This window comes from Camellia sinensis, chromosome 2 (assembly GCF_055761805.1).
Source record: "Camellia sinensis isolate YWXY chromosome 2, ASM5576180v1, whole genome shotgun sequence".
In the NCBI taxonomy this organism is placed as follows: Eukaryota; Viridiplantae; Streptophyta; class Magnoliopsida; order Ericales; family Theaceae; genus Camellia; species Camellia sinensis.
This window is the reverse complement of record NC_138962.1, coordinates 95,114,602-95,127,251: the sequence shown is the minus strand read 5'-3', so window position 1 is coordinate 95,127,251 and position 12,650 is coordinate 95,114,602. Positions and strand designations below refer to the sequence as shown.

Sequence of the window (12,650 nt, the reverse complement as noted above, 5' to 3'; positions counted from 1 at the left end):
CATTCACGAAGGGCTCTTTGAATTTGGAGGCTTTTTGTGTTGGCCAATCGTGACTTTCACGAAGGGCGCTTCGAATTCGGAGGCTTATTCGGCCCAAACGTGTCATTCATGAAGGGCGCTCCGAATTCAGAAGCTTTTAATGTTGGCCAATCGTGACTTCCACGAAGGGCGCTCCGAATTCAGAGGTTATTTGGCCCAAACGTGCCATTCACGAAGGGCGCTCTAAATCTGGAGGCTTTTTGTGTTGGCCAATCGTGATTTCCACGAAGGGCGCTCCGAATTCGGAGGCTTATTCGGCCCAAACGTGTCATTCACGAAGGATGCTCTGAATTCGGAGGCTTTTTGTGTTGGCCAATTGTGACTTCCACGAAGGGCGCTTCGAATTCAGAGGCTTATTCGGCCCAAACGTGTCATTCACGAAGGGCGCTCCGAATTCGGAGGCTTTTTGTGTTGGCTAATTGTGACTTCCACGAAGGGCGTTCCGAATTCGGAGGCTTATTCGGCTCAAATGTGTCATTCACGAAGGGTGCTCCGAATTCGGAGGCTTTTAATGTTGGCCAATCGTGACTTCCAAAAAGGGCGTTTCGAATTCGGAGGCTTATTCGGCCCAAACGTGTCATTCACGAAGGGCGCTCCGAATTCGGAGACTTTTTGTGTTGGCCAATCGTGACTTCCGCGAAGGGTGCTCCGAATTCAGAGGCTTATTCGGCCCAAACGTGTCATTCATGAAGGGCGCTCTGAATTCGGAGGCTTTTTATGTTGGCCAATCATGACTTCCACGAAGGGCGCTCCGAATTCGGGGGCTCGCTCACACAACCAGAACTCATTAGGTAAGAGAGAACATTGTATTGAAAAAAGAAAGATATACACGGCGTAAAATCAAAACAAGCTGTCGTGCCATACAAGTTAACTTAATGATAAAATTTACGCAAGTGTGTGGAATTCCACGGGTGCGGCAAGCTTCTTCCATCCATGTCTTTGAGCCGATATGCCCCTGTCCCAGCGATTGAGTCAATCTGATAGGGGCCATCCCAGTTAGGACCCAATTTTTCGTCAGCCGGATGCTTAGCAGCGGGAAACACTTTCTTGAGGACTAATTCTCCTGGTGTATAACGGCGTAGCTGAACACATTGATTATACGACTTAGCGAGCTATTGCTGGTACCGTGCTATGGAAGCAAGGGCACGGTCTCGGCGTTCTTCAATCAGAGTCAAGTCCAAGGCCAACATCATGTCATTTCGGCCTATGTCAAAAACCTTTGATTTCAAGGTTGGGAGGCCGATCTCCAGGGGGATGATTGCCTGGGTTCCGAAGCATAGAGCAAATGGCGTTTCCCCAGTCGATCGCCTCAGAGTAGTGCGATGAGCCCACAGCACACTACGCAACTCTTCGACCCATCTGTCTTTAGCTTTCTCCAGCCTTTTCTTGATGCCGTCCAAAATAACCTTGTTGGTGGCCTCTGTTTGACCATTGTTTTAGGGGTAAGCCGGCGAGGAAAAGTAGGGTCGGATACCATAAGTGTTGCACAATTCTCGATACACGCCATAATCAAACTGGGTGCCGTTGTTAGAAACAAATGCTTGTGGTATGCTGAACCTTGTTATGATGTTTTTCCATACAAAACGCTTAATGTTGGAATCTCGAATATGTGTTAGTGCCTTTGCTTCGACCTATTTTGTGAAATAATCCGTCGCAACAATTAGGAATCGCTTGTTGCCTGAGGCCTGTGGTAACGGTCCAACAATATCAAGCCCCTATTGAGCGAACGGCCAAGGACTAGTGATAGAATTTAGCTCCTCGGTTGGCAGATGAGTTAAGGGGGAAAACTTCTGGCATTGACCACATTTCTTGACATAACACTCGGCATCGATTCGCATGGTCGGCCAATAATACCCCTGAAATACAGCGCGATGAGCTAGAGAACGTCCACCTGAATGGGCACCACAACTGCCTTCATGTATTTCAGACAAAAGTTCCTCGACTTATCCGAGTGAACACACTTTAAGTACGGCCCGGAGAGAGATTTTTTGTAGAGCTTCCCCTGCGGATTCAAGTGGTATCCTCTGGCTTTGTTTCACAGTTTGTGTGCTTCTTTCTTATCCATCGGGAGTTGCTCTGAAGATAAGAATGCGGCGATAGGGTCCATCTAACTTGGACCCGGCTCGATAACGTTGACCTGAACTGATTCTGAAGAGGCAATGCTCGGCTCAGGGATGAACCCTACTTCGATTGTCCGCTTAATTTCTGAGTTGATAGCAGAGGCTAAGCAAGCTAGGGTGTCTGCATGCGTGTTCTGATCCTGGGTTATTTGATTCAGTTCGTGGTGCTCAAATTTCGCGAGCAAAGAATTTGTTGTTTTCATATAAGCTGGCATGCGGTCATTTTTTGCTACATATTCCCCTTTCAACTGGTTGATTACTAGCTTTGAGTCACAGAAAACAAAAAGACGTCGCGCACCGAGGTGAAGTGCATTTCGCAGGTCGGTTAGCAGTGCTTCGTATTCGGCCTCATTGTTCGATGCGTCGAATCCCAATTTGACGGCCTGTTCGATTATTGCCCCCTCGAGGGTCATGATTACTACGCCAGCCCCACTGCCACGCTGGTTGGATAACCCGTCGCAGTACATCTGCCAAACGTCGCCGACATACATTCTCCAGTTGGGCTCAGTTTGCACTTGATCACACCTAAAGTCGGCGAGGGATCCTGTGAATTCGGTTACAAAGTCGGCAAGCACTTGCCCTTTGATGGAAGTTCTGGGTAGAGACTGGATATCATATTGGCCGAGTTAAAGAGCGCATTTTGAGACGCGTCCCGATGCTTCCGCGCTGCAGAGCGCTGACCAGAGGGGATATTCTATTAGTACTCCAATGGTATGCTCCTGAAAGTAGTGCATTAGTTTCCTTGCAGCCATGACGAGAGCAAGGATAGGCTTTTCTAATGGAAGGTAACGTGTTTCGGCGTCGGCCATAGCTTTGCTCACATAGTAAACTGGTCGCTGCTCCCCAAGTTCTTTCCTTAACTGTACGACGCTGACTGCCCGGTCGGATACTGCCAGATACAAAATGAGTGGATCGCCGGCCACAGGTGTTGCCAAGAGTGGTACTGATCGGAGATAAGACTTCAGGCCGTCCAAAGCGGCCTGGCACTCGGGGGTCCAATCAAATGCTCTGCCTTGCCGAAGTGTGTGAAAGAATTGTCGGCAACGATCTGTGGAACGACTGATAAACCTGTTGAGCGCGGCGGCCATTCCCATCAGCTTCTGAACCTCTTTGATTGACCGAGGGGATTCAAGCTCTAGAATTGCCATGATTTGCCTCGAATTGGCTTCGATTCCGCGGTGGTTAACGATGTAGCCAAGGAATTTGCCGGAACCGATGCCGAATGCACACTTAGAAGCGTTCAATTTCATCTTGTACTCTCGAAGGATGCCGAATGTTTCTGACAAATCGGCTAGATAGGAGTGCTTTTCCTTGGATTTGACCACTATATCGTCGATGTATACTTCTATGGTACGGCTGAGTTGTTCCTTGAACATGGCAGTCACTAATCTTTGATAAGTTGCCTCCGCATTCTTCAATCCAAAAGGCATGACCTTATAGCAATAGGTTCCTCTTGGAGTGAGGAATGCGGTTTTTTCTTGATCCTCCAGATGCATGGCAATTTGATGGTAGCCCCTGTAGGCATCCAAGAAGCTCATGCGTTGATGATGTGCCGTTGTATCTACGAGTTGGTCTATTCTGGACAGGGGAAAACAGTCCTTGGGATAGGCTTTGTTCAAGTCCATGAAATCCACACAGACTCGCCAAGAGCCATTCTTCTTCTTTACGACCACAATATTAGACAATCATGTAGGATAGGTTACTTCGCGAACCACTCCGGTGTCAAGTAACCGATCTACTTCTTCGACAATGGCCAAAGTATGCTCCACGGCTGACCGCCGACTTCTCTGAATAATTGGCTTACATTTCGGATCAACGTTTAAGCAGTGTTGGGTCACTGATGGATCCACTCCTGGCATCTTGTATGGGGACCGTGCAAACACATCAATATTGCCGAGTAAGAAGGATACCAACTCTTGCCGTTCAACTTTATCCAAGGAAGCGCCGATCATGAAGAACTTGTCAGGACTTCCATCAATTTCGACCCGATGCAGGGCTTCGGTTGCCTTTTCACTTGGGATCCTCCCAATGTCTTCGAGGCTCTCCCTATCCGGTACCTCAATTGAATGTACTTGCAGTTCTCTTGGTCTCTTTGCAGCTAGAAGGTACCATGCTTGCGCCGATTTCTAAGAGCCGCGAATTTCTTCGATACCGTATTCAGTCGGAAAACGAAGTAGTTGGTGGTAGGTGCTTGGCACGGCTTGTATCGTATGTAACCAAGTTCCGCCCATGATGAGATTATACGGTGAAGGAAGGTTGACAACCAGAAATTCTACGTCTACTGATCTAGTGCTGGCCTATATTGGTAATGTAATTTTGCCCAAAGGATACTCCGGGTTAGCATTGAAGCCGAATAACGGGTAATCAGTCAGAGATAGCTCTGAGTCGGTAAAACCAAGTTTGACGAAAGTTTTGTAATACATTATTTTTGAAGTGCTACCCTGGTCAATGAGAACACGCTCGATGGTGAATCTGTTTACGCGTAGCTCGATGACGAGGGGATCAATGTGGGGGTGCGTTACTCCAATTAGATCACTGTCATTGAAACTGATCTTTCCAGTGTCGTGGGGCCGTTTCACTGGCGTCATTGGGCTATGGAAGCCAGATGGCAACTGGACTGTATGCACCTCGGGTGATGCCGGCATGTTGTATATCATATGAATTACACCAAGAGGAGGTGACTCCGGCCGTAGAGCTACTGTGTTTGTTGAATTGTTCTTTCGGACATGTTGCGTGAGACGGCCGTCTTGCACCAATTCTTCAAGGTGATCTTTCAATGCATAACAATTATCGGTGTCGTGACCATGATCTTTAGGATACTCACATCGTTTATCCTGTCTCCTCGCATCGGGAGGTCCCGTCATCTTGGGAGGCCACTTGAAGAACGAAAGGTGTTGTACTTTTGATAGAATCTTATTGATTGGCTCTGTCAGCTCCGTGTATTTCTTGCCCGAACGCCTTGTGGGCCTGCTATCCACTTGATACTGTTCATTAGCTCGATGTGAACATTAGTCGTTTGATCGGTGCGAGTCACGCCTTTTGTCTTGTTTAGGCCGATTATGCCGCTCGGGGCTTCTTGATGGCACGGCTCTAATCGGTTGAACGGTTCCCAACGTGGCCGTCTCAACGGCTTTACGTCCGGCTTTGACTCGAAGGGCATCGTCTTCCACTTTGCAGTATTCTTCGACCTTCTTCATTAATGCCCAGACGGTTTTGAGGGGACGCCTGGTTAATGAACTGCAAAGGGGGCTATCAGGATGCAATCCCATCTTAAAGGCGGTGATGGCCATGGAATCATTGCAAGCATCATCTACCAGATTAAAGCACTCCCAGTAGCGGGCAAAGTATTCACGAAGAGTTTCTTCCGGTTTAATTTGCATGGCCCAGAGGGAATCGGCTTGCTTCGGCTAGACCTCATTAGTGATGAATCTCGCTTTGAATGACTTTTGGAGTTGGTGCAAGCTCTTAATAGATGCCGGCTCCAGTTTAAAGTACCACCTCACGGCCAGTGGTCCCAGATTACTTGGAAATATTCGACACATAAGGGCTTCGTCGTCAACATGGAGCGTCATTGCTTGCTTGTAATGACGAATATGATCAGTGTGATATGATTTTCCATCGTAGAGGGTGAACGACGGTGCCTTGAACTTTTTGGGTAGCACAGCCCTGGCAATTCGTTGCACGAATGGGTCATATTTATCTTCCTTATCCGAATCATCGCTTCTTCCTTGTCTATGCCGCACATATGGGCTTCCTTCAAATGAGCTGGATACATCAACGTGTCCTTTCTTTCTGGGCTCCAGGGATGGTGAGTCTGAATCACTATCATTATTGCGTTTCTGAAGTCGACGTGGGTGACCATCCTTCTTTCCCGAAGGTCGAACCCGGTCCTGGCATGCGGCTTGTTGGGATTTCGCCACCTCTAAGGCCAAATCCTGGTAGAGGTGCTCATTCTCAGCCATCATGTTCTCCAGCAGCTGTTCGTTTTGCCTTGCCTGATCCATAATCGTCTGCATTGTCTCATGCATTGAAGTTGAGGGTGAGGTCTGAGCTACTGAATCAAAGTTCAAAGCACGGCACGAGACGATATTCTTCGGTCCCAGCATGCTTCCAGCATGTTTCTTGGAGTGAGGTCGTCTCTTGGTGTAGTTTCGTCAACGACTATCGGAGGATCTTCTATGACGCTCGCCATCAATAAGCTTGAATATTCCCACAGACGGCGCAAACTGTGGAAGTGTAGGTTTGGAAATACTCTGGGGTCCTGAACGTCATCCCTGATCCTTTGATCGCCACCTGAAAAAGGGATTAACACTCCGGTCGGAGTGCCGGAATTAGTACTCCGACGGACAAGTTAGTATAGGTCTCTTGTTTGCTTGAGTTTTAAGTTTCTTGAGTTTGTTCTCACGTACCTCTCTTTGGTTGATATTTCTCTATTTATATTCGCTTTTGGGCCCCAAGGTCGGGCCCACTCTCGATCCATCGCGTGATTGTTCGTTCGGCCGCTTCTGTCGTATGCCAATTCACATTCGGCTTTTTGTTCAACTTCTTCTATCGCCGATTAGTCTATTCGGCTTCGGGGATCATACAGGACGAACCCGAATATAATATATATATCCTGATTTTCTAAGTGATGATATTCGGCTATTCTGCATCTACCTATATTTGGCTCCCACAGTAATCTTTATATTACTAATACTTCTAGCACATTTGAGACTTGTAATTGTTTCTATTTCTTCAATAGTAATGTTTACTGTGGTTGTTTCATTTATCGTTTGATGCTCGATGAGCTAATGGGCAGTCGTGGTTTCTCGTTGGCTCATCATGATCTCTTCTGTTAATAAGTTGTCCTTTGAGATGGATGGAGGTCAATATACTCAAATGGGAAGGGGGTTGGGTTGTTTTTTATGAGTGTGTGGTGGTGGTTGTTGGAAGGAGTTTTTACATCATTGTATGGTTAGGGTAGGGAGTTTGAGAGTGGTGGCACAATGGGTTAGAGAGTCTGGTGGTTGGAAGTGTTCTGCATGGGAAAAGTTATTTATGAAGTAGGAGAATAAGATTTTGGCAGGGCTCAACATGGGAATAGATTTTGCGATCTCCTTGATGAATAGCGTACTAGGATAGTTTTGGTGTTCGGAGGGTTGTCGACATCAAAAATAGATGGTGGAATGATGGAGGTGCATGAGCCTCTCACAAAGAGATTGTGGATTCGGTAATAAGGGGTTTCCCTGGATTAGGAAAGGTGGAAAACCGAACTTCAAAGGGTTTGAATTGTAGAAAGGTATTGACAACTGGGATCAGGAGTTTGCTAGAGTGGCAAAACACTCAATGGAGAAGCAATGAAGAGCCTTGTGATTACCTTTAAAAGAGAATGAGTATTCCAAGTTTGATCAAGTCTAATGTAGGAGTACTTTTAACAAACTTTTCAGATATACTGAAATTCTACTAGAATATGCTAGAGAATATTCCAGAGTAACCATTCTATTAGGATTCGCCTTGGTCCTCGAGACTCTGTACATGAGCTAGTGATGCAGTCTCTTTCTTGGTGGACTGGCCAAAGGTAGCTCATTGTGCCACGGCAGAACTTTCATCTCTAGCTACCAAGCCACAACCCCAATGTCCCATGGTGCATGCCGAAGACTTCATCGTACTTAGACCTTGCCTCTTGGCCTAGGTAATGAGTGGCGCGTTACAACACCTGTGGTAATGAGGCATGCAGTTTGACCACCATGGGACCGCTAGGAGATATGCGGTTTGACAACTGCAATAAAGGGTCGCATGGTAAGAACACCATGGTGATCAGATATGTGGTAAGAACACTGCAATCATGAGATGGCTTATAACTCTGGACTCTTGTGGGATGTCAAATAAGCAAGCTTCGTAATGATGGAGTTTAGGACTGAGGCATCTAGCGTGCCAGCGTGACTGAACATGCAGACCAGACATGTGTCTTTATAAGGTAACACATGTACCTCTATATACCGACGTTTAAGACACATGTCATTCCATATATTTACACGTGTCTTTGGGAGGGAGTTGGAATTTGGGCTCTCTTATTCAGGAACCAAACAGGGCAGCCTGGAGGTCCCTTTTATATCCTGCTCTCAATGGGAAAAATAAGGGGTCCAAGGGATGAAGGGATGGAAACTATGGTCATTCTTCCCAGACCCCACAGTGGCTGGATCCTTGTGCTCTAGGCTGCCCTTTTTTTGGCCAATGTGTAGGCTTGATCTTTGTTGAGCTTCCTGAAAGGCTTTTTTTTTTTTTTTTTTTTTTTTTTTTCCCCCTCACTGTTGTAACCAGGTGGTAGTCCCTTGACACATTTTACTTGTAATTCTTTCTTATTTGTCTAAGAATTTAGTTGCTGATGTCACAATTCCATTTCCACCTCAATGTTGCCTTACATTATATGGTGTTTGTTGACTTGAAATTTCTACCCGATTCTATATGTTCTATTTATTTTATTAAAATCTGTTATCTTGGTTTGTTAAAGGTTAAGCATTATTATGCTTCATGGTGTTGGACTTGTTTGCTCTGATGATAGGTTGATTATTTTATATGGGAGGAGGTCAACTGATAAACAACAAAACTAATTATGTGATGATTTAATAATTTGTGATAGTAAGGGACTTTATTGACTAGAAAAAACTTCTGATATATTTTTACTAATTTTTCTTATTAAATTCTTGTAAAATTATTTATGTTTATCATAATAATAAAAATAAACAAAAAATTTTAAGAACATTTTTAATAAATTGAGAATTGTTGGTGATACATCCTTGGCTATAAACACGGTTCTTTTATCCATGGAGAAAGATGCGGCATTATTGACCAATTAGGTTTGCATGGATGAGTTTGTCATCTTACCATGGTGAAAGGCAGAGTGACTACATCAGAATAAATGGTTCTTTTTACTCACTTGGAGTCCTTTGCTTCTCTTCGTCCACAATGCATCTTTATTATTGCATACACTTCAATATTAAGAAGCACAAATACAGACACGGGAGACAAATACGACACAACATGGCTACGATGACATGACAACAAATATATATATATGTACATGAAAACATTAACTATTTCTTCCTTGTTTACATTATGAATATATCTTATTATATCAAAATGATAAGAATTATTTTCTACATTCCACATATTAGAAAAAAAGTGTGAATAAAAAGTTATAATATCTATTTTAGAAAGCTATATTCATAAACAAATTCTAAGTTTTCAGGTTTAGAATTCCTAAAATTAAAAAAACTAAAGGAAGAGGGATTAATATATAAACCCACATTATTGTTATTTTATCATTCGATCCTAAGTTATTTTCTTTAAACTTGCAATGTGTTTCATATGTATCTAAACAATGGACAAAATATTCAGATCAATTCAGGAGTGTTTAATGAGTTTTGTTGTTTGACAAATTCGATACAGACACAACTCCTTAGTGTTTTTTGTGTAGCTTAGCTTCACGAACTTAAGTGCAAACCCCACAATCATTTGAGGTTCTCTCATCTCTGGCTAAGGTTAAAATGGTGAGTTGGAGGTAGGTTTTGTGATGGTGAAGAAGATAGAAGGATAAACTCATCACAAGGTTGAGGGGACTGCATCACCTTTGAAGTATAATAGAGGAGGATATTTCAATGGGTTAGAAGGTGGAAGAGTGATTTAGGGCATAGTTGAATACATGGCGTGCTATTGGCAGCAGCGATATCTCTTACCCTAAAAGGAAGCAGGGATGGGGTCCTTGGGAACGGTAGGGCGATTTTGAGCAAGTTTCGTCTTGCCTCCTTCCCTCAAGGCTCTTCTTCCATTTATTTTTGGAAGCATAGAATGAGCAGTAGTTTGGAGGTGTCTGTAGGTAATGTTGTGGGATCTTTGGTTAATCAAGACAAGGAAGGAAAAAGATGAAGGGGAGGTTGCCTACTTGATGGGGAAGGATGGAAAAGGAGGGAGTGACATTTTTTCTTGAGCATAATGGAGAAAGGGGGCATCGTCAAGGATCAAAATTTTGTTACGGTATGTTGTTTTGGTGAGCACTGAAACAAAAACATTTCAAAAGAAGTAAAAACAATTTGAAAGTGCTTCACAATGGAATTTCAATTCAAACTTCTGAGACTGAAAGCCTCAATGTCTTATAATGCCGTTTCCTTCGTGCACTTCATTAAAAAGAATACTTTTGGCTTAGTTTGGATTCACTAAACTTTTATGTAATTATGTTCTTATTTGTCCGTGCGATTTCTTGTTTAACATTAGATATTTTTCTCAACTATCGACTAGGTCATTGTCTTTTTTACAGATTTTGTTCAAGGCCTTATCAAAAAGAGGCAGAATCTTGCAGCTGTTAGATTTATACATGCATTTGAGTTGGTTGACAAATTCCCACCAGTTCCGATCTTGGAAGACTACTTCAAGTACTGGAAAAAGATTGCTGACGAAACTTGCAAGAGAGAGAACTTAACTAGAGGAGAGGTATCTTTGTCTCTTGTTTTGCCATTTTAGTGCATCTTTAATTTGTAGTGTAAGATCCAATCCTTAGCTTGGTTATGGTTTACTTTAACTTGCTTACAGACTATTATTGCAAGGAAAAGTATAGCTGCTTTGAGGGCTGTGATCAAATGCGTCGAAGATCACAAGCTTGAAATTGATTATTCGCTGAGGAACCTTGAAAAATGCATAAATGTGCTGACTGAAAAGGCAAACACTAGATATACTTCACCAGCAAACCCCAAGTCTCAACCACAGCAGCAGAGCAGTGAGAAGAATTGTGGGTCTCCGGCTGTGTCTGCCCCAAAGGATCAGGAGCAACTGGGGGGCAATAAACGTCCTCGTTTAGTTGTATCAGAAGACACTCCTGTGTCTGCCCCAAAGGATCAGGAGCAACAGAGGGGCAATAAACGTCCTTGTTTAGCTGTATCAGAAGACACTCCAAATGCTTCTATTGCTGCTGATTCAACTGTTCACTCGATACATTCACCTCATCGATATCAATTAGGCCAGTATGCCGATCGAGGTACATCATACTTTGTCCCGTCACGGGGACGCTATGATTTGGGAGGTTTCCATAGTGTTGACCGGCATATGGGCTTATACCCTGATAGATCAATCCATTTCTTTGCCCGGGATGCCCCAAGAGAACCCTGTTATTATGATGAGCCAGTATCATTTCATTGGCCCGCAGACACATTCAGGGGTACTAGTTTCTATGACAGAACACAGACTTTTGGTAGCCATAGCCCGAGGGATGTGCCGAGGGATCATTGTTTCTATGATGGTCCAGTTCGTTTTGATCAGTATGATCCATTCCGTTCAACCTTCTTCCCTTGAAAGTTATCCCTTCAGTAAGTTTACTTCCGGTATGACAGACAATTTTCATAGTTCGTTAGTTCATGGTATAGAATTTAGCTTTGTCCATAAAACACTAGTTTTTTTGGCGCTCGTGGTTTTTATGTGTGTGAAGCTTCCTAGTCCTGGTTTGTGTTCTGATGGGTGACAAACTAACTGTATTATATATATATATATATATATATATTATTTATGATTGGGTGTCTGGTCAATTTACGTACACCTCAACTAATTTTGGATTCTGTCTGTGGGCGTGGTCTCAAGAAATTGATAACACTTAGTGAGAATTGAATTTGAGAGCTGGAAGGAGCACACCCTCTTAGGTTCCAAATTGCTCTCACTAGACCAATCCCAGTTAAACTAACTATAGGAGTGTTTGTTTGGAAGGATTGGAGGGAGATTAGACTTCATGTCCAATCTACTATAGAGTATATTGTTTGGTTGAGAATTTGTAGGCCGGATTAGGAGTCCCATCGGATTATGAATCTCATATATTTTGGAGACTATTGTGTCCTGAAGGGGACGTGAGATAGAAATGGAGGGATTTGAATCTCATGAGATTACGTTGTAAAATGATACATAAACGATACATAGTATTTGATTTCATTATATATTGTATTTAGTAAAATAAAATAAAATATAAAAATCTCAACTAAAAAATAAAATAAAATAATTTTTTTAATTTTTATTGATGTTTATTTACTTAATTTTTAAAATAAATTATTATTGATTTTTTTTATTGATGTTTTATTTCAAGTTTTTGTTGATATTTTCTTTTCTTTTCATTATTTAATTTTTATTGATTTTTTTATTTAATTTCATTACTTGATATTTAATATTTTTGAAAATAACTTATTTAATTTTTATTTTAAAAATAACAATTTTTTTATTGATGTTTTATTTATTTAATTTAGTTAATTAAAAAAATAAATTTATTTAATTTTTAAAAAATAAAATAAAATAATTTTTTATTTAATCTACCTAAAAACAATTAAAATATTAAAGACAAATTTAGTATTGTTATTACTTAGTAAACAATTGAAAATAGTAAAATAGTATATTAAGCATTTATTTTTTTTCATAATATTTCAACCATATATTATATTCAATACAATAATTATTTCTAAACATTTAATTTCATGATAAAATAAA

General features: G+C 42.3%; 1 protein-coding gene across 1 annotated transcript in view; it reads left to right on the top strand.

The window, feature by feature from the left end:
• Positions 1-11,710, top strand: part of LOC114299247 (uncharacterized) — a 37,740-nt gene extending 26,030 nt beyond the window's left edge. Inside the window, exons 2-3 of the mRNA XM_028243944.2 lie at positions 10,453-10,625; positions 10,725-11,710. Of these exons, the coding sequence (XP_028099745.2) occupies positions 10,453-10,625; positions 10,725-11,480 (929 nt within the window). The 3' untranslated portion in view covers positions 11,481-11,710. The remainder of the gene's footprint in view (positions 1-10,452; positions 10,626-10,724) is intronic.
• Positions 11,711-12,650: the final 940 nt, after the last annotated feature.